Raw genomic sequence first — 26,663 nt, 5'->3', positions numbered from 1 at the left:
ATAACTGCTTTAAGTCATACAGAATAGATATCAGAGCCTTAAACAGGCTGACTTCTGCTAAATGGGTCAAACTGGGCAGAAAGTATACAAACACATAACATCCTTATAGAATATGATGTAACACTATAGATCAACTTAGCTCAGAATATATAAAGCATATAAACAATTACAGCAATATGATGCAACAAACACAGCAGTGCTACTAATCCAAAATACTCAAAGCTTCATAGAACTGAAACAAACATTTATTTTCAGGTCCCTTCTGCTGCTGATAAAATTATTTGAACATTACCTAATAAGACTGATTCTGGACAGATAGTTAGTTATGTTAAACTTTTCTAGCAGTCCTTCACAAACAGGGAACAGTCTGTCTATTCTTTCCATCTGTCAGCTGCTGCTGGCTCTTCCTCCTCCTCTTCCTCACACACTGCTGAGTTTGTCCTGGTGGATCATCAGGGGTGCAAAGCCTCACAGATGATGTGCAGCAGTGAGTCCCTCAGTCTGTCCTCACTCTGGACACTTGCAGTCGTCACACGTGGAAATTAAATGTGTGATAAGCTGCAGGATTCAAACACAAGTGTAACTTATAAATACATGTTCATACTTTTATTACACAATCAGAGAGAAAGAAACAGAGAGAGAGTGCAGGACAGACAGACAGGTGACAGTCTCTGGTGTATACACAGGTGTGCACTGATAAAACACCGTTGTTTCCATTCAGGAAATGACCCCAGCTCCTGCAATCCTGCGACCGCAACGGGGCCGTCTACTTCCTGGAAGGTGGAAAAGTAGCGGGAGACTGACTTTTCTTAGTCCCGCCATTTTCTGCGTTCTTTAGAGACATCGGGGTGGGGTTCTGTGCTTTATTTTTTTTTTTGGAGAGTTTAAAAAAAAAAAAAAAAAAAAGAAGAGATACATTGCTGAGCCATGGCAGATTTTCCCAGTTTTGGCAGGGGAAGGGGGTCAGTTGGTTTTACCCCTCTGCAGTCATTTGGCAGAGGCAGATCAAGGTTGGTGACAGCTCCAGTTTCATCCACACCTAAGCCTGTCCTTACTGAGTTAAATGAAAGCCCTATTGAAGTGAACTGTGATGATCTACAAAATGCTACATCAGAAACCAGTCCCACAAAAGAGAACCTTTATGCAGAGATTGCAACGCAAATTGGGTTTTCTATTGGGGAAAGCATTGCCTCTTGTCTTGAATCTCGGTTGGGCTTTGGAGTGGGAAACAGCTTTGTTGGGTCTGCCAATAATGTGTTATCAGGACCCTCAGAATGTGATTGTAAAGTCTGATGTTAAAGAACCTGTGTGTTTTAGAGGGGATGGCTGTGATACATGCAGTGTTCAGGAATGGGAGGAAATGATGATGACTTTTATTAAGAGAAGAGGGGTACCAGTTGCTGAACAAGCTGATGATGTGCCAAGTAAACTGCTGGGGAGGGCACGAGAAATAGTCAAGGTGGGCATACGTAGTAAGCCATCTGTGTGTCTTGAGAGGGGCCCAGAGCCCATTTTTGAGATCTTAAAGCAGCACTTTAGTGACACTGCCTGTTCAAGCATGCCTTTAGCTGACTTTTATGCAAGACCTCCCAACTCCGGTGAAACACCGTTTGATTACTGGCTCAGGTTGAACAGAGCAATGGAGGTGACAGAAGACTGTCTGAAGAGACAAAATAAGTCCTTTGCATATCTGACAAAAGAGCTGACTGCTATGTTTATCCATCATTGCCCAGACTCAGAACTGTCTCTTATTTTCAAGTGCAAGCCCCTGCAGCAGTGGACGGTTGCTGATGTGCACGAGAAATTGCTGGAGCATGGCAAGGACCAGAAGTGCACCCCTCAGTTTAGTGCAGTCAGTGCCTTGAGTTTTCAGCACCAGGAGGTGAGTCCTAATGTGCAGCAGATGACATGCAGCAGTAAGTGTATTACACCATCATCAACCTCTACCTCAGCACCACTTGTCGACTTTAATGCACAACCATCTACTGATCCTCTTGATCATGTGATAGCCCTGTTAGAGAAAGTCCTGGAGCGACAGCCTCGACAAGCAAAGCTGCCTGCTAACGATGATGTAAGGGCCCCCTGGAACCAAACACACAAAATCGTGCCTTGCGTGATTTGTGGTGACAGTGAACGCTCTACATATTACCACTGTAGAGCCCATCAGCTGTGTTTCATCTGCCATGCTGGCGACCACACACGGGCTCAATACCCCAGGGCCGTGTCTGTCAAAGTGAGGGGGCCTGAACCAGCCACCCAGGAGCTGGGAAACTAGATGGCCTACATGTGGAGGGGGAAAGTGTTAGGCCTGAAATCGCCCCCAAAAACGGGTGATTTTGATGATTTAGAATCTGTATACCACACTGTTTGTGAGGAGCGCCAGTTAAGTCGGCGACCGATTTTTCAGAACACACACAGACTAAAACAGCATGATGAGCTGTTCTATGAAAATGTGACCCAGTGTGGCAAAGTGTCTGTTAAAGCCATGCTTGACAGTGGCTCTATGGCCTGCACCCTCAGTACCAATATGATGCCCCAACTATTACTTCATGCAGTGCTGCAGACCCCCACCTTGCAACCCACTGATGTTGTCCTGATTGGCTGTGGTGGTTCGAGGACAGTTCCATCAGGTGTGTGTGACATTACGGTGGAGATGTATGGTTGCAAAGTTGTGCCAATGTTGGTGGTCGCAGGGCAGAGTGAGGACCTCATTCTGGGCAGTAACCTAATGAGATATCTGGGTAATCGCCTGAGGGGAGAGGGAGATTTAGGAGAGGAATGCAGCAAGACTCTGAGTGTTGAAGAACAGCCTAATAAAAATCTGTTGAGTTCAATGTCAGGAGTGGTGGCCCCAGGGCATGTTGGTGATAAGATCAGAACTGTCAAGCTAAAGAGAGCTGTAACATTAGAGCCCCTGACAGAACACCTGGTTTGGGGCAGGCTGCAGCTAGTGAATAGTGGGGAGGTGGGCAGTGCTGTAGTTGTAGAGCCCATCGGGTCGAGGTCTGGTCCGAGGTCAGTTATGGTTGGGAGAACTGTAGCGCATCTAAACAGTGATGGCTGGCTCCCTGTGAAAGTGCTGAATCCCTTTGACAAGCCGATAACCCTGAAACGGAACATGAAGCTGGCTGACGTGTCCCCCTGTGCAGAATTTTAACCCCCAATGGCTCCTACTTGGAACAGAACATGCAACAGTCTACTGGCTCAGCTTGGCGCCATGATAAGCAGAGTCTAGTCACCAATGTTTCCACTCTGCCAGATGATTCACCCTCACAGGAGGTGACAAGTGGTTGTAGCAACTTACATGCAGTACTGCAAAATCTGGGGCTGTCTGATATCGGCATTGATTCATGTGCAGTTTTGCCGGCTGGCAGAGAGAAACTGGTTGGCCTCATAGCCCAGTTTGAGTCTATCTTCTCGAGAGGCAAGCTGGATTGCGGCAAGGCTAACGGCTGCCTACATCGAATTCGAGTTGTGGACGACAAGCCATTCCGGTTGCCATGCCAATGTGTGCCGCCGACGCATTATGGAAAAACTAAGACAGGCTCTGAATGACATGGAGGAACGAGAAATAATTCGGAAGTCTTGCAGTGAGTTTGCATCACCACTGGTCTTAGTTTGGAAGAAGTCCGGTGAGTTGAGAATCTGTAATGACTTTCACTGGCTTAACGCTAGAACTGTCAAAGATGCTCACCCACTCCAGCATCCGGCTGACGCACTGCAGCTGAGGGAATACAAACTCAAATTGTCGGAACAGGTTCGATCATGTATTCATTTGGTGATTTATTAAATGTATAACTTTTATTCTAATCTGCTGCTGAGTCTCACACACTGATGAAAATGGAGAAAACACAGATCACGAACATCTGTTCAACCAATTGCTTTCATTCCACTTTGATCTGCGACAAAATGACGCGTTCATCTCTGTTACAGTGTTGTGTTAGACTGATATATTCTTTTGTTCTTTATGCTGTAGATTAAACCACTACATTCTCGGCTACAAATAATTTAAAACGGTATTTGGTGACACACAAACAGGGTTTTTCAAAGTTCAGTTCTGTTAGTTTCCACATGCCGGTTGTTGTGTGCTAAAAACAATGGCCACCAGGCCAAAGCAATGGTTTTGACTCAATAAGCGTTAACTCCGCCCCCTGAGTTTGATGGGTGAGGTTGACAAATAAAATTATTTCATGGTGAGACCTGAAGGAGTCAACTGTGCCATAATGAATTCATTAAATACACCATTAAACAGTTATTTAAATGTGGAAATAATTGTGTAATTAATTAATTAAATATGTCAATAAAATGTGTAAAATATTAATTAATTACATGTGTCGTAACTATTTATGTAATTAATTATTTCCGATTTTAAATAATTATTACCACATTTAATTAATTATTTAATGGTGTATTTAATGAATTCATTATGGCAGTCCTGGTGTTCCATAGCTCTCCAGCTGATTTTTACTGAACTGGAGTGACTTCTTCATAGAGAGATTAAAGCACACTGTTAGTAGATCATCCTGCAATTGTGACATCACAATAATTTGCCTCGCTTTACAAATCTGTCACTTCTATAACATATAAAATTAAATACATAATACAATAAGTACTTTGTGAAGGACTTTGCTGACATCTTGGCTGAATACATGCCAAAATAAGATCGTGTTCCTATTGTTGGGGGTTTTAATATCCATGTGTGTTGTCCTGATATGCAAAGGGCTTTTAAGTGTGCTGTCCCACACATGAACGTGGACACACACTTGATCTTGTTTTATCTCATGTTGTGTTTTGGGTTTTTTTTGTTTGTTTTTTTTAATGTAGAGATCTGTGATGCTGTGTTTTGTGACCACAGTGCTGTGATGTTTGAAGTTCCTCTTGCCTGTACCTCAGTTAAACTCACAGTGCTGCTCGACGAGTTTTTAACTCCTCCACTGCTGAGCAGTTTTCAACAGTTTTAACCAGAACTGCAAAATCCCAGAGATTTTATGCAGCCAGACCACAGAACTGAGCTCATGGTTTTATTCCACCTGCCAGACTGCTTTGGACATGGCTCCATTAAAATCCAGGCATTCTAAAACTAAATCTGAGCCCTGGCTGAACGACACGACCCGAGCTGTCAGACACGAGTGCCGTTGAGCTGAGCACATGTGGAAAAAGGACAATTTACAAGTGTCATTCCATATGCTAAAAGACTGTTAGCGTCAAAAAACAAACAAACAAAAAAACAAAAACACAAAACAGTTATTTGACATTATTGTGTGAAACTGTAACAACTTGCATGTTTTATTTAAAACTATTAACTTTCCTCTCAGTGCACCACATACCGACTCTATCAAGCTCTTCTCTGCAGCCTGAGAAAGTTTTTTTCACTGGAAAAAAATTTACAATTTTCAAATGATGCTGTCTCTCTTAACCTCTTATAAGAGGTGTTACCTACAGTTGGACCTTTGGTTCTCAAGCTGGTAAACTGTCTGAGTCAAAATTGAATTTAATCAAATCGATTATAGAAATCAGTGACGATACTCAGCCCTAGTGAGTAGCCTAAGCCCGGCAGAAGTGGATGTAGCTGTGGGTAATGAGAAAAGATGAAAAGGTTGATAACACATTACATGCCGCGGTAAATGCACTGCCTGATTGTTACCTCTCCCCACTGCCTTCAGTGGCAGGCAGCAGGAAACAGATCAGGAGGCCGAGATGATGTTTAAGTTTAACATTACTCACAATATTGCCAAAGAGTGATAAGGAATGCACAAGCACGTTTCAGTAACTTATCTTTCTTGTAGATCTGTGCTCCAAATAAAGAAGTTTAGATTATTAGTTAAAATCACAAATTTTAAGTTACAAATCAATATTGTCTGCATGGACAGATATTCCATATATATTCCGTTTTGAAATTTCGCACATTTTAAAAAGTTTGAATTTGTTTAGTATCCTATTGAACAGCAGAAATGAGACTTTCTTTTCAGAAGTAAGTAACAGGAAAAAAACAGCAGTCGACAGCGCTGTAAACAACGGCAGACTTGTGCGTAATAAACAAGCGAATAATGTAGAAAACAGATTTTTTTGACGAGAATCTGTTCTTGAAGTACACATAGACAGAGAGAGAGAGAGCGAGAGAGAGAGAGAGAAAGAGCTGTGTATGAAGTGTGATTTTATTGTTGTGGAAGCAAAACAGCAAAAGTAAGAGGGAATTCATGACGATGTTTACGTGAAGGGTTGGATCTTCTTTAGCTGCTGGTTTAGTCAATATTGTTTGGAGAGAAATGAAACCTGCAGCTTCGGAATGTAGTGGAAAAAGGGCGTGAACACAAAACACGGACCCACCGAAACATCAGCGAGCTGTCGGCTTTCAGCCCCGACCGTGTCCATGCTGTCGGGAGAGAAAGGCGACATCTCGCTGATTCTGATCCGTCGGTGGATCCACGCTTTGTGTTTACAATCTTTGTGCAGAATCGAGGTCCTGCTCTCATTTACTATTTCAGCTGTTTGGTTGTTGTTATTTGTTAAAATTTTGTGAGATTTAACCTGAAATTCTGGCATTTTGGTCAAAATAAATTTATATTAAAAAATCAATTAAGGATTTTAATGAATCGATATCACGTTATCCAAGCTAGAACCGATTTTAATCGATAATCAAAACCCACCCCTATACATAACTTTGTGGACATGTAGCCAACAGTAATGTTTTAACGTTCTTCGCAGATATATAAGTGAGCTAAAATTTAATACTTGCTTTTAAAAGTTTATTCTTCTGCCGTCTGCTGTTTTGTTTTTTTTTTAAATAGCCACAGCCACCACTGCACTATGAATTCTGGCCTATATTGTGACGAAATCAGCCTTCAAATGGGGCCTCGAAGGATGCAGACCAAGTATAGATAGATAGTATAAGTGTAGATACTTACATGAAAAAAAACATAATAACTTCATAGTGTCACTGGGTTTAAACTAAAGGAGTGTTCACAAGAAATCATCAGTATCAAACTGTGACAATGAAAAATGTTCATTAAAGCAATCAAGAATGTGATGAGTTTGATGTAAATCTTTGGTAATGCATGGGGGAAGCTCTGTGCCAATTTTATCAACAACTAAGGTGTTAAGAGAAAACTCAGGAGGCAAGAAACACAGACTCAGCGCTTTTTACATGTACATGGCCAATGCCCCGACACAGTCTCCACACAGCAACGTGTACAAGACATGTCACGGAGGATCCGCGCTGAGACATCTGTGTGTTCTTTATTATATAGGCAAAAAGCTTGTATCATGCATACAAAGTATGAAAAACAACTCCCTATATGGAGACTGAAGATATGGAGACTGAAGATACGTGAGTTCGGTGAGTTCGTTGGCCATATCTGTATGTGGCCTTGAACATTTCTACTTTCATTTGTGCTGCTTCCTCCCTATGGTTTCAATCATACTCCTCATGTCATACACACACACTAAGTTTAAATGAAGCTAAACACTATGAGAGTACAGACGGTAATATAAGAATACAAGTTTCCTTTAACATATTATTGGTACAAGTTTCCTTTAACATAAGGATGTTATCCTTTTCTGGATGCAATACCGTGGCCTCAAGTAACACTATACAGAATCTTAGAGTCATTTTGACCAGGAAATATGGAAATATAAAGCAAATATTTAAGACTGCTTTCTTCCATTGCTGCAATATCTTTAAAATCAGAAATATCCTGTCTCAGAGTGATGCTGAAAAACTCGTTCATGCATTTACTTCTAGTCGGAATTATTGTAATTCATTATTACCAGGATGTTCTTTTTTGCGTTGGGACACAGGCAGGATGCGATGGCTGCTGTTTTATCTATGTGTGGATCCACATGCCCAGCTCTAAATTGTACCCAAATACTCTAGGTCCCTCCATCCAACCACACACTTTCGGGACCGTGACCACCCACTGCACATGCTCCAACGAGGTATCACTATGAATGACAACATCATCCAGGTAGCAAACAGCATATGCAGTGTGAGGTAAATGGCCTGTATTTATATAGCGCTTTACTAGTCCCTAAGGACCCCAAAGCGCTTTACATATCCAGTCATTCACCCATTTTGATGGCAAGCTACATTGTACCTTGAGCCACGATCGCCCCTGCCTCACACTCATATGCAGTGTGAGAACACAGCTATCGCTACAGGAGGTGCTGAAAATTGCCCGCGGCTTCAAACAAGCCTAACAGAAGTGTGACGAATAGTACGAACCATACAGAGTAGAGAAGGACGTTTTTGTCTTTGGCCTCTGCAGACAAGGGAATCTGCCAGTAGGCGTTAGTTAAATCCAACATCGTACAAACAAGCGCACTGCTTGTTTTTATGACGCTTATACAGTCAGGTCAACCCGGGGCATGGGATAAGCATCAAACCATGAGACCTTCACTTTGTGACAATCATCACAGAACCATATAAAACCCTGCGCTCACTTCTTAATTACCACCTTAAAGACAACCGGCCCCTCTCAACAGCTGGGACAAATCATATGGCAAACAGATAGGAGACCAAACACTGAGGAACAAATCCTCATTTCATCCTATGATAACAGCATTTTCCCCATTTCAGCCAATTCCTTTTGCACAATTTGTCTCTTGTGCTCAGGCAACCTGTAGGGCCATGAACACACTTTCACACCAGGCTGCGTTTCAAATTGGTGCTGCATGAGAGTCTTGCAGATGGTCGGGGGAATGAACACATCTGCAAACTACTGTTGCAATGCAGGAACATCTGCTTTATTGGAATGTGTGAGATGTTAATCACAATGCATCTTAAACACACTGTCTGAAAACTTCATGCCCACATCTTGTTTTTAAGAAAAATCAAACATCTTTTCCTTAAGATCATTTCAGGGTTTTTAATGAGCTGCATGAACCGTGCCGAGAACAGCCAAGTCTCCTCCTCTGATAAACCTCCACATGTACCACTAAAAACATTTAAATTAGTTTGAATCTGAAATAATGGCTCAAACTACTTGCTGTGAGACCATTTCTTTATTTTTCACATCAAACCGTTTAATAAGATAAACGTTACACAGAGTTCATCAAATATAACTAACGCTTAAAAATTATCAGGATTTCATAATACAAACTTCAGATCAACAGGAAAACAACCACAGAACATGTGGATCAAAATGAATTCATTAAAAAACAACGTGGACAAACAAAGGATACAGTAAATACACTAAAGTGAAAGGAGGAGCCAAAAATAGATGTTTAATAGGATTTGAATTAACTAAAAGTAGTCACCTGTGATCTTTAAAATGGTCCTGATGTGTGCTGCTGTTTTTAACTTTTAACAGTTCTTTGCTGCCACTGTGAATATTGTGTTCCTTCCCTAATTAAATTAAGGTTACACAGCCTCACTGCTCCATCTTCTGGTAAAAAAAAAAAAAATGGTATTACATGGAAGTACAGCCCAAAACCAGTTCAGCTTGAGTTTCTTTTTTCTGGACACAAAGTCACAGCAGCTCTTGTTTCAAAGCTGGTGGACAGATTTAGTTCATTTTGGAAGTTTTAAGAGCAACTGCTGTGTAATAATTTGCAGTTTTGGGAGAAAAAGGATTTAAGAGAAGATTCTACCACAGCAGAATATTAAATATGAATGAAGAATTGAAATTTAACTGAGTTGAAAAATGCAATGAAAACATAAAAAATAAGTTAATTTTGGAAAAGCTAAAAAAGCTCAAATAAAAGAAATGATTTACATATCCATATGTGATTTTTGATAGAATACCAGTTTGGTTAAACAAAGAGAAAAAAAGACATTCCTACTATACATTCCTTCCTATACATGCAGCTTCCTAAACGTAACATTCAGGATTATTCACTGCAGGTCCAGAAATCAGAGCTACCTCATCAGATCCAAGTGTGACATCAGCTGACACTCTTTACAGGAGATTCCATCTGAACTCTGTGGAGCCTGATCTCAAGGTTTTTAAGTCTGACCCTGAAACCAGAAGAGGATCTTTCTCTCTCTTCAGATTCATTGTGATCCAGTGATTTCAGTCCTGCATGATCAGGCTGATGTTTGCACAGAGCAGATAATGAAGTGAATGTTTTTGCACATTGGTAACAGTGAAACAGTTTATTTACAGTGTGGGATCGTTTGTGTTCGGAGTATGAACTGACATTCCTGAAGCTCTTGTCACACTGGTCACAGCTGAAGTTCACTTCCATGTGTGTACGTTCATGTTTGTTACGATGACCTGATTGTGAGAAGCTTTTGTCACAGTGTCTGCACTTGTATGGTGTCTCTTCTGTGTGGATTCATTTATGCTTTTTCTTTAAGCTCACATGCAGTGGTGAAGGATGACACACACTGGTCACAGATGTGCTTTTTCACCCCACTGTGGAGGAGTTCATGTATTTTTAATGTACTTGGTGTGTGGAAGCCTCTCCCACATTCTTTGCAGTAGTTCATTTTGTCTCCAGTGTGTCTACGTTGATGTGGTTTTAGGTCCCGTTGATGATTGGAAGTTTTTTCACAAAGGTCACAGAGAACCTCTTTCCCACCCCCACAGTGACGACAGGGTTGAGAACTGGATCCATCTCTGCCAACGTTCAATTACATTTTACTGTTTACATTATAACACTCAGATTACTGGGCGAAAACGACTCCATAAGTTTACTGATGAGACTTGTTCCAAACAATCAGGTTAAAAATACAGGATAAAAAGATAAATACATACCTCACAGTAACTGCACTTGTAGAGTTACTTTCTTGAGTGGATCTGTTGGTGTTTATTAAGCTTATGTGGAGATTTAAAAGTCTTCTCACACAGGTCACATTTGTAACGTCTCTCCTCAGTGTGGCTAAACATGTGTTGTTGTAACTGTGCATCTGTTGTAAACAGTTTTCCACACTGATCACAGCAGTAAACATCATTTCCAGTGTGAATCCGACGGTGAATATTTCGGTAGTGTTTTTCACTGAAACTTTTTCCACAAAAGTTGCAGCTGTACGCCTTAATTCCAGAGTGGGTAACTAGATGCTTCTGTAAGTTTCGACTTTGAGCAAAAGCTTTACCACACAAGTCACAGTAGTGTGCTGTAACTACACTGTGGATGAGTTGGTGTTTTTTTAAGCCCTCACGATACGTAAATGACTTTCCACACAAGTCACAGCTGTACGCTTTAACTCCACTGTGGATGAGTTGGTGTCTTTTTTAAGTCTCCAGCCTGGGTAAAAGACTTTCCACCCAAGTCACAGCTGTAAGGTTTAACTCCCCTGTGGATGAGTTGGTGTTTTTTTAAGTCTCCAGCCCGGGTAAAAGGCTTTCCACACAACTCACAGCTGTAAGGTTTAAATCCACTGTGGATGAGTTGGTGTGTTTTTAAGCTTTCAGCCTGGGTAAAAGACTTTCCACACAACTCACAGCTGTAAGGTTTAAATCCACTGTGGATGAGTTGGTGTCTTTTTAAGTCTCCACCCCGGGTAAAATACTTCCCACACTCATCACAGCTGTATGGTTTAACTCCACTGCGGATGAGTTGGTGTCTTTTTAAGTCTCCACCCCGGGTAAAAGACTTCCCACACTCATCACAGCTGTAAGGTTTAACTCCACTGTGGATGAGTTGGTGTGTTTTTAAGCTTCCAGCCTGGGTAAAAGACTTTCCACACAACTCACAGCTGTAAGGTCGAACTCCACTGTGGATGAGTTGGTGTCTTTTTAAGTCTCCAGCCCGGGTAAAAGACTTCCCACACTCATCACAGCTGTAAGGTTTAACTCCCCTGTGGATGAGTTGGTGTTTTTTTAAGTGTCCAGCCCGAGTAAAAGACTTCCCACACTCATCACAGCTGTAAGGTTTAAATCTACTGTGGATGAGTTGGTGTCTTTTTAAGTCTCCACCCCGGGTAAAATCCTTCCCACACTCATCACAGCTGTATGTTTTCTCTCCCTTTCTTCTGTGAGGTTTGTCGGCCTCCTGAGAGCGCTGACTTCTTGCTCCATGTTGGTCCTGCAGTGACAGAGATACAAACAGAGGCAGTGAGTGAAATGCAGTCGTGGAAAAAACTGTAACTCCCTCCATCAGTGGAATCAAACATGTCAACAAACACATTGTAGGTGTGTTACCATCAGTTTCTGGTGATAGTATCACATTTCAATGATGTGCTACAATGACAGTCGTAATGAAAAATACATATTGAAGAAATATTGATAAGTGGAGAAAATATATTACTCATAAAAAATTGTGAGTTCAATTTTTGATATTGTTGTTTCAATGTGTGCCGATAAAAAATTATGTTTGTATCTTCTTGTAACATCTGAGTTTTTTGGTTGTGAATTTAGATTCCGTGTATGTGGAGGAGCCCGGGATGGAAAAGATAAAGCTGCTGTTAACATGTTTTTAAAACCCAACCAGCTGAGCACACAGTTTCAATGACAGTGTAACAGTGACATTTTTCTCACCTTTTGTGTTGAAGTCATTGTTTCCTCTGTAGTGGCTGAGCTGAGTCCAAATGGCTGAAATTGTTCCTCTGTTGCTCCACCAGACTCTTCTGCTGTTACTCAGCTGTGACACAAAAAGTATATGCATTTTATCCCTGATAAAAAAAGCAGAGCAAATAAACATGACTAAACTCCTCAGTGACAACAATACCTATAAAACTTCAATGTGGAACCCGAGAAGCAGCTACAACAAGAAAGTCATCAGTTGACACAAGAACCTGAAAGGGAAAAAGCCACTGACCCCCCGCATATCACTGCCTTTACCCAGTGGATGCTACACTCTGTATATATGGACCTCTATAGATCCACAAGTCCGGCTCACACTCAATGGTAGCAGTATAAACTCAGCCACCTCAGGGCTCGCAAAATTTCAAAATCCCCGGTAGCCCTTCGGGCAGGGACTCTTCAGTTTTTGGTAGATCAAAATAAATTTAAGTAGCCCAAATAAAAAAAGGAGCAATTTTTTCCTGTTTTGCTTCCGTTACAATATTATACTTTAATGTACAATATTGTAACGGAAACAAAACATTAATCAAAAAATTGTTGAAACACAAATTACAATATTGTATAAAAATTACAATCATCAACTCAAATACTTGGTTGTAATTGAACAGAAATTTCTATGAACTTGTAAGAACTGTACAACAGGAATCAGTCTGGGTCAGATCCTAAATTTGAAATTTCCACTGAAATCACAGGTAAGAGGCAAGTGGCACCAAGATCTAGGCCATTTGCTTTTTGAAGTTGGCAAAGACTGCTAAATTTTGCCAGTGGTAGTTCACTCTTTGCAACATAGTAGGCTGTTCTAAACAGATTTTTCAGGTTGATTTTTAGTATGTTATTTGCAGACTGAGCAATAATCAATTTCTTGCATTTCTCATGGGTTCTAATGGGGGCCTTTCTTAAAATTACTGGTCCCAGTAACAAAGGCACTTGTCGACTCAGAAATCGAGGGAAACCAACAACACACCCGGCAGAACATTATGTTATTTACACGGGTGCACATAAGTGGTCCGCATGTGCGCATTCGCTGTCAAAATAAAAGACGCGCACCAGATAAGAAGTTGCAACGCGCGTTTGCGTCCATATAAAAGGCACTGTTTTTGTCCGCTAGAGTGGGATTTTCACGGCATATTCTGCACCAATTCTCTGTGCGTTCATCATTTGTTTGAAGCCAGCTCACCTCCTGCAACCACTTCTCCTAGAATACGCGCTTCTTTTGTGGTTCGGACTCCATCTGACATTTCTTTGGAGGTGGAGGAACACCAAAGTAATTGCTTAAAGGAGCTTCTTCGACATCTTTAAGAGTTCTAAACAAATGTCTGTCCTCCTCCAGAAAATCTTATGGACGCAAACACGCGCTGCAGCTTCTTATCTTGTGCGCGTCTTTTATTTTGACAGCGAATGCGCACCTGCGGACCACTTATGTGCACCCCTGGTTATTTAGCTTGTCATATTCCAGCCACAGAAATTCTTTTGTCCATGAAACCATAACGCTGCACTTTCTTTTTGCCTTATAGTCTGATTTGTCATAACTTTTCCGTTTTGTGGTAAGCTTTTCTTTGGCTGTCACTTCTTCACCCTGACCGGTCTTATTTGGCTCAGCAGAACTAAAATATATATCCTGCTGCTTTTACACATGCACTCACATAACGCTCAGCGATTCTCTGCACAATCAACCTCTCACATGTTTAAGCTTCCTGCGGGAGATTTCACTTGTCATGTTTGCATAGTTAACTAACGATTGATAAGACGATGTCAGAGGAATTGGTGCGCAAATTATCGTCACTCACCAATCAGTACTGTCGCTCTCTATACACAGTTTGCGCGATTGCAAAGTGAAAGCAAAAAACAAACGCAAATTCAAATGCGATTTCAATATGTCACATATAGGGCTGCTCGATTATGGCAAAAATGATAATCACGATTATTTTCACTGAAATTGAGATCTCGATTATTTGATGATATTTGTTTAACAATAACAATGTATTGAATAATGGCTTTAAAGATTGTCAAAAATAGTATAAAATAGTGTGCAAATACTGATAACAGTGCAAATGTTTGCAATATAAAAAATAAAATGTAAACATCTATGTTTAGTGAACTTTGCCATGTCGCTCTGTGGTGCAGCTACGACACCAAGGTTTACACACTATGTCTACTTAATCCACGTCTGACTCCGCGAACCCATAATGTTTCCACACCACTGAAGGGTTTTCTACCTCTCTTTTCAACCAACGACAGTCACTCTCCTCTCCAAATAACTTCTGCTTAGCTTTCCGAGCTTCCCTCTGTTAGCTCCTCTTAATTGTTGTGCCGCGTGTTCGAAACGCAGAGAGGTGCGCTCGTTTTGCTACACGGAGCAGCGCTAGAGTAGAGCACGAGGGAGGTGCTAATAATCGGCTCAGTCATTTTTAATGATCGTTGAAAGCCCAGATCGTAATTTAGATTAAAATTCGATTAATTGAGCAGCCCTAGTCACATATTGACAGTGGCTCACCGATGCCAGTGACATATTTACCCAGCTACATTTCCGAAAGAATGCAAAAGCATTGACATATTTTTCCTTCCTATGATAGCCCGACGGGCAGGGCAGGGATAGATTCTGGTAGCCCGACTGGAAAAATTGCTAGCCCCGGGACGTTGGGCTAGCGATTTTGTGAGCCCTGCACCTGAAGCACCTCATTAGATTCCACCTACTCCACCCAGACAAGAAAAAAGGGTGGTTGTATGTATATATTTTCAGGAGCAGGAAGATGACAGTGACGTCCTAAGGTCACATGAGCTTGTGGGCCATGCAGACGTAGTCTTTTCTTAATCTTAAGCCTTGACTTTAAAATATATCCTGTTCCACAGTTGACCTTAATCTTACAGAGAATGCGATGAATTTATGGATAATTAAAGTCAGTAATATATCCACAAACACAACAAGAAAGTCAGTTAATGCTATCATTCTACTCTTCATTTGATCAGAAACAGTTATCACAATTTGCACATTTTCTTGTTACAAATATATGTAAGAATTGAGCCAAATTTAGTAATGCCAACAAAATGAAATAATAATATTTGTATCTTATATATGATACATCTATATACACTGTCTTTGAGTGAAGATTTAAGGTGATAGGACATAAATAAATGCAACTTGAATCTTTACTGAAGCTCAGTATTTGACACAGAGTTCAAGTTCAATGCTGTAATAACTAATAATGATTAATATAATAATAACTGTAATATTGGCAGTATAATATTTACATTACCAACATGAGATGACTTTAGTCTCATGAACAACATTAGCTAATGGTCATTTACTAGCTAATCTTAAAACGATTGTTCAGTACAGAAATGAAGCCCAACAATCACGTTTTTACAGTCCTGTGGACTCAGTTTTGATGAAAAATACTTCAGCCTCATCTGACCCTTCTTCTCCAGCTGGGATATCAAAAGAGTCGGTGAAGTCAAGAGAAAGTGAACCTCGGACTTCCGGTGGCACGTAACACCGCATGGCCGCATAGAGTGACCTCCGGCACCAACCGTGTGTTTCCCCGGACTCGAGAGCTGTATTAGGGCTACATTGCCATTTTTCGACACAAGAATGAGTGGGGATAAATCTAAAAAAGGAGGATACGGACTACGAAACATTTTTGACTGTGAAATGGAGAAAGACGCTGCGGCTAGTGAGGCAAGGCTCGCATCGGGACAAGATGGCGACCGAGGTGAAGGTCTGGGTTGGCTTCGGGATGCTGTAAGTAGCGTACTGGTGGCCGAAATGGCTACATTGCGAACTGAATTGAAAAGTGACTTCAAAGAATTCTGTACGGAATTTCGGGAGGATATAAAGAAGCAAATGGCCGAACTCTCTAAGGAATTGAACCAAAGATTACACGAGATAGCGGATCAGGTAGAGGAGTTGACTGGTCGGCTAAAGCACGTCGAGGACAACATGGCTGACTCGGAACGCTGGGACATTGGTGTTAGGGATACACTTGTGCAGCTGTTGGAAAATCAACGGGCGCTTCAGGAAAAGGTGTCCGATATGGAGGGCCGTGCTAGGCGCAAAAACATCCGGATTTACGGCGTACCGGAAAACTCGGAGGGCTCGTCTGTGACTACCTTTGTTGAAAATCTGATCAAGGAACACCTAGGCGAAGGTTTCGGCCCGGACCGTGCCCTTGGCATTGAGCGCGCACACCGCGCGTTGGGACCAAAACCACCTCCGAACGCCCCACCACGCTCAATAATAGTGCGCTTCCTCCGGTTCTCCGTTAAAGAAGAGGTTCTCCGCACGGCATGGAATAAAGGGGTACATATCCAAAACAAACGGGTGTATTTCGATCATGACTACTCCCTGGAAGTGCAGAAAAGGAGACGGGAATATATCCCAGTTAAGAAGGCTCTGAAGGACAGCGGGATACGCTTCCAGACACCACTCAGTAAGATGCGAGTGTTTTATGCGTCAGGCAATGTCCTATATAATACCGCGACCCAAGCTGCTGAGGATTTAAGAAAGCGGGGAATAGCCGTGGGTAAGATCACCTTGCGGAACCAAACCAACAGGATGACAGAGGACACGATAAGGCAGCTACTTCCTTGGGAAACGCAGACAGCACACTGCGGGGGCGGCTTCCAACAGCACGTTCGGGAAAAACTCCAAGCATTCCGGAGGGAGCAAGAAAAAGTGCCAGCAGACGAGTGAGTAGCTGATGGCGGGACAACGGTGAGATAGCTGGCGGTAGAGTTTTGATAATCTACCCGCGGGAACACTGACTTTCGTATCCTTCAGAATTCATATTTCTTTAGGTTGGTGCCTATGGACATGGTTAGAGAACCACCAAGTTATTTCTAGTAGCGATAAGAAACTGTTTTTGCTTATTCTTTGCCCCTTTTCTTGTTTTTTTTGTCGGTCACTCCCCTCTTGTCGGATGAGGGGCCCCACCTTGTGGCCAGTCCCCTCAATGTCAAAGGACACTCTTATATCCTTTGTATTGGAAGCTCTTGTTAATGTTTGGTGTGTTTGCTGTTCAGTGAGTTCTGGTTGTGATGTTCTGAGGTCTGGGTTGATTATGTTGTATTCCACATATCCACTTGATGGCTTATAATTTCTATAAAATGCTGTCACTAAATGTAAATGGCCTGAATAGCCCTATTAAAAGAAGCAAATTAATTGCCAAATTGAAAAAGGAGTCAGTAGATATAGCATATTGGCAAGAAACTCATTTAGACAATGCAGAACATGAGAAATTAAAAAAGATGGGTTTCAGACATACATTCTATTCATCGTATAGGGCCGGGAAAAAACGAGGAGTAGCTATCCTTATTTCAAATAAAATAAAATTTGAACATATATCTAATATAAGTGATAAGGAAGGTAGGTTTGTTTTAGTAAAAGGCAGAATAGAGAATGAGGCGGTCACACTATTAAATGTCTATGCACCCCCAGGAAGCAACGCAAGCCTCTTTAAGAAGATATTTGATTTGATCTCTAAGGAAACCGTGGGAACTCTTATTTGTGCAGGAGATTTTAATTTACTGTTAAACCCCCGATTAGACTCAAATAATAGGGACAGGAGAAGCACGTCTGGAGAGAAACGAGTTAAAGGAATGTTAGCGGAATTAGGACTTATTGATGTATGGCGATCTATCCATGGGTCAGCGTCAGGGTTTACTTTTTACTCTGCTCGACACTTAGTGTATTCAAGGATAGATTACTGTTCTATGTTTAATAGGGATTTACACAGGATAAAAGATTGCAGAATAGGTCCAAGAGATTTCTCTGACCACAGTGGAATTTATATAACATTACATTTGGATGGGAAACGGAAGACAACTTTGTGGAGACTAAATACCGGTATGTTAAATGACCCCGCTTTTGTGAAACAAATGACAGCCGATCTTAACTTGTACCTGCAGGACAATGATAATGGAGAGACAAATCACAGTATTGTGTGGGATGCAGCCAAAGCTGTCCTCAGAGGAAAAATAATTGCGTGGTCAACCATGCTTAAAAAGAAAAAGTCACAAGAACTGTTACAACTGCAGGATAGATTAAAGGCCTTGGAACAGTCAGGTCTGAAGGATAAAAATACCACAGTAACCCACCAGATCAGACAGATTAAGCAGGAGATAGATAAGATATTGGGCGAAGAAGTAGAGAAAAACATAAGATTTATGAAACAGAGATATTATGAGGCGGGGCCTAAGGCTGCGAAGCAGTTAGCATGGCGGATTAGAAAACAGCAAGCTGAAAATAATATTTATAAGATTAGAGATCCAGTTGGTAACAAAGTTGTAACTGACCTGGATAAAATTCAAAAAGCGTTTGAAATGTATTACAAATCGTTATATAGTCAATCTACCCAGGGTGATGTAAATAAGATAACTGACTTTTTGAATTCTTTAGACCTGCCTACAATTGGTCGAGAAGCAAATAGTAAGTTAACGTCCTTAATATCTCGGGAAGAAATAATTAAAGCTATTTCCAGCCTTAAATCCAATAAGTCACCAGGGACCGACGGGCTCCCTGCCGAATGGTACATAACCATGAGGGAAAGCCTTCTTCCCATGTTGGAAACTAGTTTCAACTATATTTTGAAAGGAGGTCTGGTACCTCCCTCCTGGAAGGAGGCCTTCATATCTGTTTTGCCAAAGGGGGGACAGGATAGACTAAACTGCAAATCTTATAGGCCGATAAGTGTCCTGAACTCAGATTATAAACTATATACAACTATTTTGGTGCGAAGAATGGATGCTGTAATGCCTTCTTTGATTGATGAAGACCAAACGGGTTTCTTGAAAAATAGACAAACCCACGATAATATTAGGCGAGCTTTACACATCATTGAACACATTAATAATAAGAAAAATAGCTCAATTATTCTTAGCTTAGATGCTGAAAAAGCTTATGATTCAGTGAATTGGGACTTCCTCTTCCTAGTGATGAAAAGATTTGGTTTCTGTAGCGAATTTATAAAATGTTTCCAAGCTCTTTATTCTCTCCCTACTGCCAGAATAAAAATTAACGGTAGCCTCTCCGATACTATTTTTTTAGAACGAGGATGTAGACAGGGGTGTCCAGCAAGCCCTTACCTCTTCAACTTGTTTATCGAACCTCTAGCCCAGGCTATACGTCAGGAAACATCGTTGAAAGGGATTGTAATAGGAGGGGACGAGTACAAGGTGTGTTTATACGCAGATGATGTCTTGGTAACAATCACGGATCCCAGCTCAGGTATACCAGTATTAATGGGGATGTTGGAAACATATGGCCTGTATTCAGGGTATGTTCTTAATGTCAAAAAAACTCAAGTTCTGACGTTTAATTTTTCTCCAGACCAGACACTATTGTCAAAATTCAAGTTTAATTGGGAGGCAACTGCTATCAAATATTTAGGAGTGTTTCTGCCTAAAGATCTAACACAACTGTATGATATTAATTACAGTCGTATTAATAGAGAAATATATAGCGATCTCAACATTTGGGCCTTGCTCCCTCTCGACCTTGGCAACAGGATACAGATAATTAAAATGAGTATTCTTCCCAAACTACTCTATCTTTTCCTTGCTTTACCTATTCAAATTCCAGAGAAGCAGTTCAGGGAATGGAATAAACATATTTCGAGATTCATTTGGCTTAACAAAAGACCAAGGGTGAAGTTCTCTACTTTGCAGTTGCCGAAAGAAAAAGGGGGCTTGGCTCTACCTTCATTAAGGGATTACTACTTATCTGCTCAGCTGAGGTCTTTGGTGTGTTGGTGTAATCCATCTTTTTGTGCGAGGTGGAAGACGATTGAGATGTCTCTTTCGGACATGCCAATTCAGTCTAGACTTGGTCACGCAGCTTCTGAATTGGACAGTACCTTGATGCCCAGCCAATGGGTCACTTTTACATTAAAAATATGGAGGGGAGTGGTCAAGCAGGCACAACTACAGGAAGAGATAAAACTTCTGAGGTGGCCAGCGTATGACCCTGATTTTTTACCTGCTTCCCACGATAGTAGATTTAAACAATGGGTGTGGCATGGAATTACTGCTGGGTGTTCGGTTATTGTAAAATCTAAAATTATGGCTTTTGATACCCTATGCAAGACTTACGACCTCGAGAAACGAGACTTTTTTCGATACTTGCAAATCCGTGACTATATTGGCAAAAGACTGAAGAGCTGTGTCCGTGGAGACTTCTCGATTGTTAATATTTTCATTGATGCTTATGACTCTGGGAGTAACAGAGCCTTGATAAGTAAACTGTACAAATGTATGACTGAGCTCAAAGGGGACTCAACGATTTACATAAAGCAGAAATGGGAAAAAGAAATGGACATTGAGATTACAGAAGATGGGTGGGCACAGATCTGGGAGACACAGTTTACCACAACTAACTCCAACATGTGGCGGGACTTCTGCTGGAAGAACATTATACGCTTTTTCATAACGCCTAAACAAAAGTCTAAATTCAGTGCTACACCTGCGCTTTGCTGGAGGAATTGTGGGGAAGACATGGCTGACCACGGCCATATATTCTGGTCCTGCCCACTCATACGACCCTTCTGGACGGAAGTTGTAAAGATAATTACAGAGGTGCTGGGATTCCACGTGTCTTGTACATTTACCTCATTGTATCTGGGATATTTTACAGACGATTTAGTTGCAGATGATGTTTATCTTCTGAGAGTTATCTTGGCTTCTGCGAAAAAGGCCATAACAAAACGCTGGCTCTGTAAAGATCCTCCCACTGTAACACTTTTTACCTCTATAGTGGAAGACATCAAATTGATGGAATGTATGACTTTCACTCTGCGACTGCAGGGAGACTTGGGAAGGAGACGATGGAGAAAATGGCTGGACTTTATAGCTTGTGGCAGCACCCTTTAATGCATAGAATTAGTAATGCAGACTTGTTGACGTATGTATGTGTGGATGTGCAGATGTATGTACGGGCATATGTTATCTTCCCATGACCTCATAATGTTTCTGTTTTTTGTTTTTGTTTGTTTTGTTTGTGTTTGTTTGTTTGTTTTATCTTGTTGCATAAAAATGTTCCTAAATAAATAAAAAGTGTCAAAAAAAAAAAGAGAAAGTGAACCTCAACAGCACCTAGCCACACGAGAAGTCCAATCACTTTCTCTCTAAGCTTCTTAGACTCAGAACAAAAGTTGTCCGGCTTTGTGTGTCTGTCAAAACACTTTTTACAAATCCTGCTGGAATAGGTCTGGTTACAGCCGCAGTCAAAGCACGATGGAAATAATTGAACAAGCAAGCAAACGTAGCCCTTTGGCACCCTTCGCAGTAGGCTTCCACTACTCTCTCTATAGGGCTTTGGAGTTGATGTCACGCCGCAATGTATTGTGGGAACGCTGCGCCATCTTCCGGGGCAACGAATCAAAACAAACACACTGTGTTATAACGGCGACTACAAGAAAAATGCTTAAAAGTAGCTCAAAAGAGTCAGCGAGTACTAGTCGTTAGTGCTGGGCGATATGACGATATATATCGTGTGGACGATAGAAAAGTGTCTATCGTGCCATTTGTTCTCTATCATTTCTAACCCAAATTTTATAAATTATTACATAAAATATATAATAAACCCTTTACAACCGGTCGGAGCAGGCACACTCCGTTTTCCCTAACTATTTTTAAATCCCTGTAGAACTGGAACCACGTATGGCAGTGCAATATTTTTTTTTGCATGTGAAACCGGAAGAGTTGTACTTACATCTTATGCCATTAGCTTGTCCTAGGTCACGGTTTCCTTCCACATATAGCTTTGCAAAAATTGCATAAGAAGCACTTGCAGCAACAAAAACATAATATTCCAGAAACACGCTTTGCCGATGTTCATAACACTTCCTACGTTGGCATATACGTCACCGCGAATTGTTGCATGTCCGCCATTACCTGCCCGAAACCGGAAGTGACGTTATTTTCGCGAAAGGGCCTTATAAGCCAATGTTGATGTTTTTAAAAGTCATGTTTGACTTTATGCTTTTCTGTATCGTTTCTGGGATGCTTAGAACTCAAATTACACTGTTGGAAATATTATAATGCATCAAAATAAACTATTTATTTTCATTTTTCCTGTAGTATATAAAAATTAGTGTATCTCAAAAATAAAACTATGAAGACACTCAAAATAAATTTCTCGTGGTTGGAAACTTTTGTATTTACAGTTTTGAGGGATACACCTCTTAAATTTTTTTTCACTAAAAATATATGTAAAAAATAAAACAAAAAGATCATCAATTTTTTGTAGTTTATTGCACTACAAGTTTTTCCAATTTATGTAGTTACTATGGACCTAATGCATACATATGCACACATATTATTAAAATTTGGGCTATAACGGTTGTATTGATATATAGAAACTTGAAATGCTCCCACAAATGGCACTACAGCATGTAAAAATATAAAGATAAGCTCGGGCGGACTTGGTTCTATGGTAGGTCTTAAAGGGTTAAATAGCCTGTGGCAAATATATTAGTGTTGTCTTCTCAATATACATGCTCTTAACTTTATGCAAGAGAAAATAAAGTAATAAAAAAATGATATTTTTCGCAAAGAAACTCCATCTTGTGGTTTGCGAGCTGGTCCTGCTGTACGTGCACCCAGATTTGCGACATACTTTACAGTAACTCAAAACAAAGACTGCACCCTCGGCACTTGCTTTTTATAGACTGCGTACTTTCTAGATGACCACAGGTCAGATGGTATATCGTGATATATATCGTTATCATGATATAAAATAATTCATATCGAAAAATGAAAAATAACATGTATGTGCTAACTTTCTAAACACTTTGTTACATTTATGATAAAGTAGATAAAACATATTTGTGTTGGCTCATTAGTTTTTGTCTTTAAATTAACTTTGTCTGTGTGCGTTTCAGGTACTGCACTCTCAACGACTGAATGAACCAGCATTGCAGCCATAGGTCACTGTGAGCATCACAGGGAAGATTGAAGCTGCCCACTGCACTTGGATGGTCGGAGTCGCGGAGACCTGCAGCCATGTCGCTGCTCTTCTGTCTAATGTAGAAGCAACAGTGCGGATCTGTGGCACAAGGACTGTTACAGATGAACCTGCATACTGGGTTTTGCTGGGTAGTATGACCAAGTTACAGCCAGAGGTTGGCCATAAGATAGACCTCTCCTCTCCAGCTGCCCAAAAAAAGGCTCTTGATCAAAACATAAACAGACCATTATTGATCTAATACCGAAGCCGTACCAGTGGTTCTCACCACACCGCAGTCAAGCACAACAGTAATCTCTAACGCTGACGATCTAAAGCCCTCTTCCTCGGCCAGGCGGTGACTACAGGAAGCGATCTTCACGGGTGGGCAAACCGATCTGGTCGATATGTCCCCATAGGCCGTTAAGGCGCTACCGGCAGAGGATGACAGCAATGTCAGTGTTAGCACGCTGAACGCTATGCTGGAACAGCAACGGGAGTTTTACAAAGATCTGATTCACCAACAGCAAGTTAACTTTAAGACATTTGTCCAATTAATCATGGATGGAACTAACAAACGGTTGGACAGCATTCTAAGGGATGTACAGGATGTTAAATCCAGCCTGCAATTCACGGATGGGGTTGTCACCGAGCTGCAAACTGAAGAAAGGTGCATTAAAAGCAAACTAAAAGAGTTTGAATCGGCGGTCAGCAGCATACGCGAGGAACACAGAGAATTAACAACCAAGATGGATTAATTAGAAAATCAATCGAGAAGGAACAACATTGTGGTGGATGGATTAATAGATGAAAAAGCAGAAACGTGGGAAGGATCAGAGAAGAAAGTCCGACACATGCTGAAGAACAAGCTGGGCCTGGATAGTGACAGCATTCAAATTGAACGCTCACAGAGTCAGTCCATAAAAGCAAAATGGACGAGCCAGGCAGATTGTGGTCAGACTACAAAGATTTAAAGATAAACAATTAATTCTCTCATCTGCCAAAAAACTGAAAGGTACCAATCTTTAAATCAACGAGGATTTTTCAGAGTCCATCAGAAAGAAGAGGAAAGAACTGTTACCACAGCTGAGAGCGGCCAGAGACAGAGGTGATATTGCCATCCTGAAATATGACAAATTAATTGTTAAACCGAGGTCACAGAACGCTGGAATTAATATTTAGACTTCAGCAATGTTGTCATTTGTAGCTGTTTAGATCGATCGGTCTGCAAATGTCTGACCCTGTACTTATTACCGGATTCTCCGGCGAAGATTTTTCAGTAGCTCATGTCAATATTTGTAGCCTTAAATATAAGATTCAGGAAATTCAGTCACTGTTGTCAACAAATAATTTACTGTATCTCTTGAAAAATTACCGCTATTTATACAGCAAAGACTTTAGAATATTTAACAGGAGCAAGTTTCATTTTCCCCTGGTTTTACTACACTGTTCACCCTCACATAGAAGAAGTAATCTGATTGGCATGGTGGTATGTTTGAAGCAGGTCCCTTGTGTAGCGCTGGAACTCAGTCACAATGTGTTTCATCCATTTCATAGGCTGGTTTGCCTGCAATAATGCCAAATAATTAGCAACTGTATGAATAGAAGGTAGTTCTGCAAAATCCCTCAGTAGGATGTTTGTTCTAATTTGCTATGACCACAGAGCGCATCGAAAATAAAACTAAAAGGCTATAAAGAGTGATATGAACATATTTAGAACTTACTGGAATGAAAATGTCTGTAGTACACCAACAGATATTTGGAGATGGAAGAGAACTGGATATCAGCTCGTCTCACAGCTGCTATCCAGGCTAGACGCAGTAACATCCATTACACGAGCTGCCTCGTGTTGCTTCCAGGTTGGGAAAGAATGAAAAGCTAAACCATTTTCAAGCTTATTCTCTTGCCGGTCGGGCGATCGAACCTTGCAGCCGACCACACAGCAAGAACAAACCATAGCTGATGTTATCCATGTGCTTTCGACCCTCTGTAACTTGAGCTTTGCCCCGGAAAATGGCGCATCAGGCCAAAATCCTTTCCACGCCCACCCCTGTGACATCACGCTCCAAAGCCCTTTGGCCCCCTTCTCAGTAAGCTTCCACTACTCTCACCCTGGGGTTGCGCTCCCCCACGCTTGTACCTATGGCTTCATGTCCTGGGGGTGGGGGTTGGTTGTTCTCCTGCCCTGCACCCATCCTTTTGTTCATATTCCAAGACTATTTTTCTTTATGTATTCTTTCCCCCTAGCAACCGCCATATTATGATGTTGCAAGCAATCACAAACTCTACAGTCTGTCTAACTCCAATGTATACCAAGCAATCTATTATTCTCAACAGAGCTAAACTCAACATAAACTGAACCCACATTAAAGTTAGCTCGGTGCTTACCTTTAGATGAGCCCACAAACCGAGAGAAACTCCGTGATGAAGCTGGACGTCTTAAGAAACAGATCAGGGAGCAGAGACCCACGTGCTTCACGCTGATCTCAGCTAGGATTCACGAGACAGTTATGTGCGGATCGATGCAGATATCGATCCCAACGTCTGTAGTGGTATATGTTCCTGTAAGTTCACTACTTTACTCCCGTTTCATGAAAAAGCAGCTCTCTCTGCTCGACTCCTCTCCTGCATACACACTTTGCTCCGCCCCCTTTTACCCGGCTCCGCTGTGATTTGTTGCTGTGCGGTCACGTGACTCAGCTGCCCAACGTAACCCCGTGGAGTGTTATTTCAAAAGTAGCGCCAATCTCCTTTTCCTAAACTCTTTTCCTTGGCCTCGATGAAAATGACATCGGGGGAGGACAACTGCTAAGAACTCAGGAAAAGAGAGGAGCTGTGCTGAGAATTGGGACACAGCCTTACACTCGTCTCTCAGTAACAATGTGACACCGGATGTCCGCCTGTTGAAACTACATTGTGCTGAAGATGGACTACAAAACAAACATCTTACTTCGTCACAATGTGTTTTAACCCTGTTGTTTCATGGAGGTCATATAAACGAGAACAGTCTGTTAAAAATATTGCTTCATTATTAAGTTTGAATTTTAAAGAAGAACGAACAGTTAGGGTCAGATTTAACATCTGCAGCAGCTCAAACACGTCTTTTGATGTTAAAGAGCTGCTAGATTTACTGAAGACACTGTCCTAAAACTCTCCAGTCAGTCCTCAAGCTGTGTTTTGAGGTGAGCCCCACTTATTTTTCCTCCATATTACAGTTTATATGAAGCTAAAATTAATTATGCTTCTTATTTTTTTAATAGTGC

General features: G+C 41.2%; 2 protein-coding genes and 2 long non-coding RNA genes across 4 annotated transcripts in view; all 4 read right to left on the bottom strand.

Moving 5' to 3' along the window:
• The window catches only part of LOC102078817 (zinc finger protein 665), a 1,047,781-nt gene that overhangs the window by 735,905 nt on the left and 285,213 nt on the right, over positions 1–26,663 (bottom strand). The gene's annotated exons all lie outside the window — the stretch shown is intronic.
• LOC112846369 (uncharacterized) lies at positions 10,373–11,148 on the bottom strand. Its single transcript, XR_003219307.1, has 2 exons — positions 10,698–11,148; positions 10,373–10,559 (listed from the first exon to the last, which is right to left on the bottom strand). It is a non-coding gene; the product is annotated as an uncharacterized LOC112846369 (long non-coding RNA).
• On the bottom strand, positions 11,254–11,838 carry LOC112846322 (zinc finger protein 430-like; the record flags this gene model as incomplete). The annotated part of the gene is made up of 1 exon (XM_025905843.1): positions 11,254–11,838. A coding segment is annotated over one exon (585 nt), but the record flags the coding sequence as incomplete, so codon positions are not given.
• LOC112846332 (uncharacterized) lies at positions 11,907–26,063 on the bottom strand. The gene is made up of 3 exons (XR_003219250.1): positions 25,789–26,063; positions 12,420–12,522; positions 11,907–11,967 (listed from the first exon to the last, which is right to left on the bottom strand). It is a non-coding gene; the product is annotated as an uncharacterized LOC112846332 (long non-coding RNA).

Source organism: Oreochromis niloticus, linkage group LG3, assembly GCF_001858045.2.
Source record: "Oreochromis niloticus isolate F11D_XX linkage group LG3, O_niloticus_UMD_NMBU, whole genome shotgun sequence".
Classification (NCBI taxonomy): Eukaryota; Metazoa; Chordata; class Actinopteri; order Cichliformes; family Cichlidae; genus Oreochromis; species Oreochromis niloticus.
The sequence above is the reverse complement of the archived record's forward strand: the minus strand, read 5'-3'. Positions and strand labels throughout refer to the sequence as shown.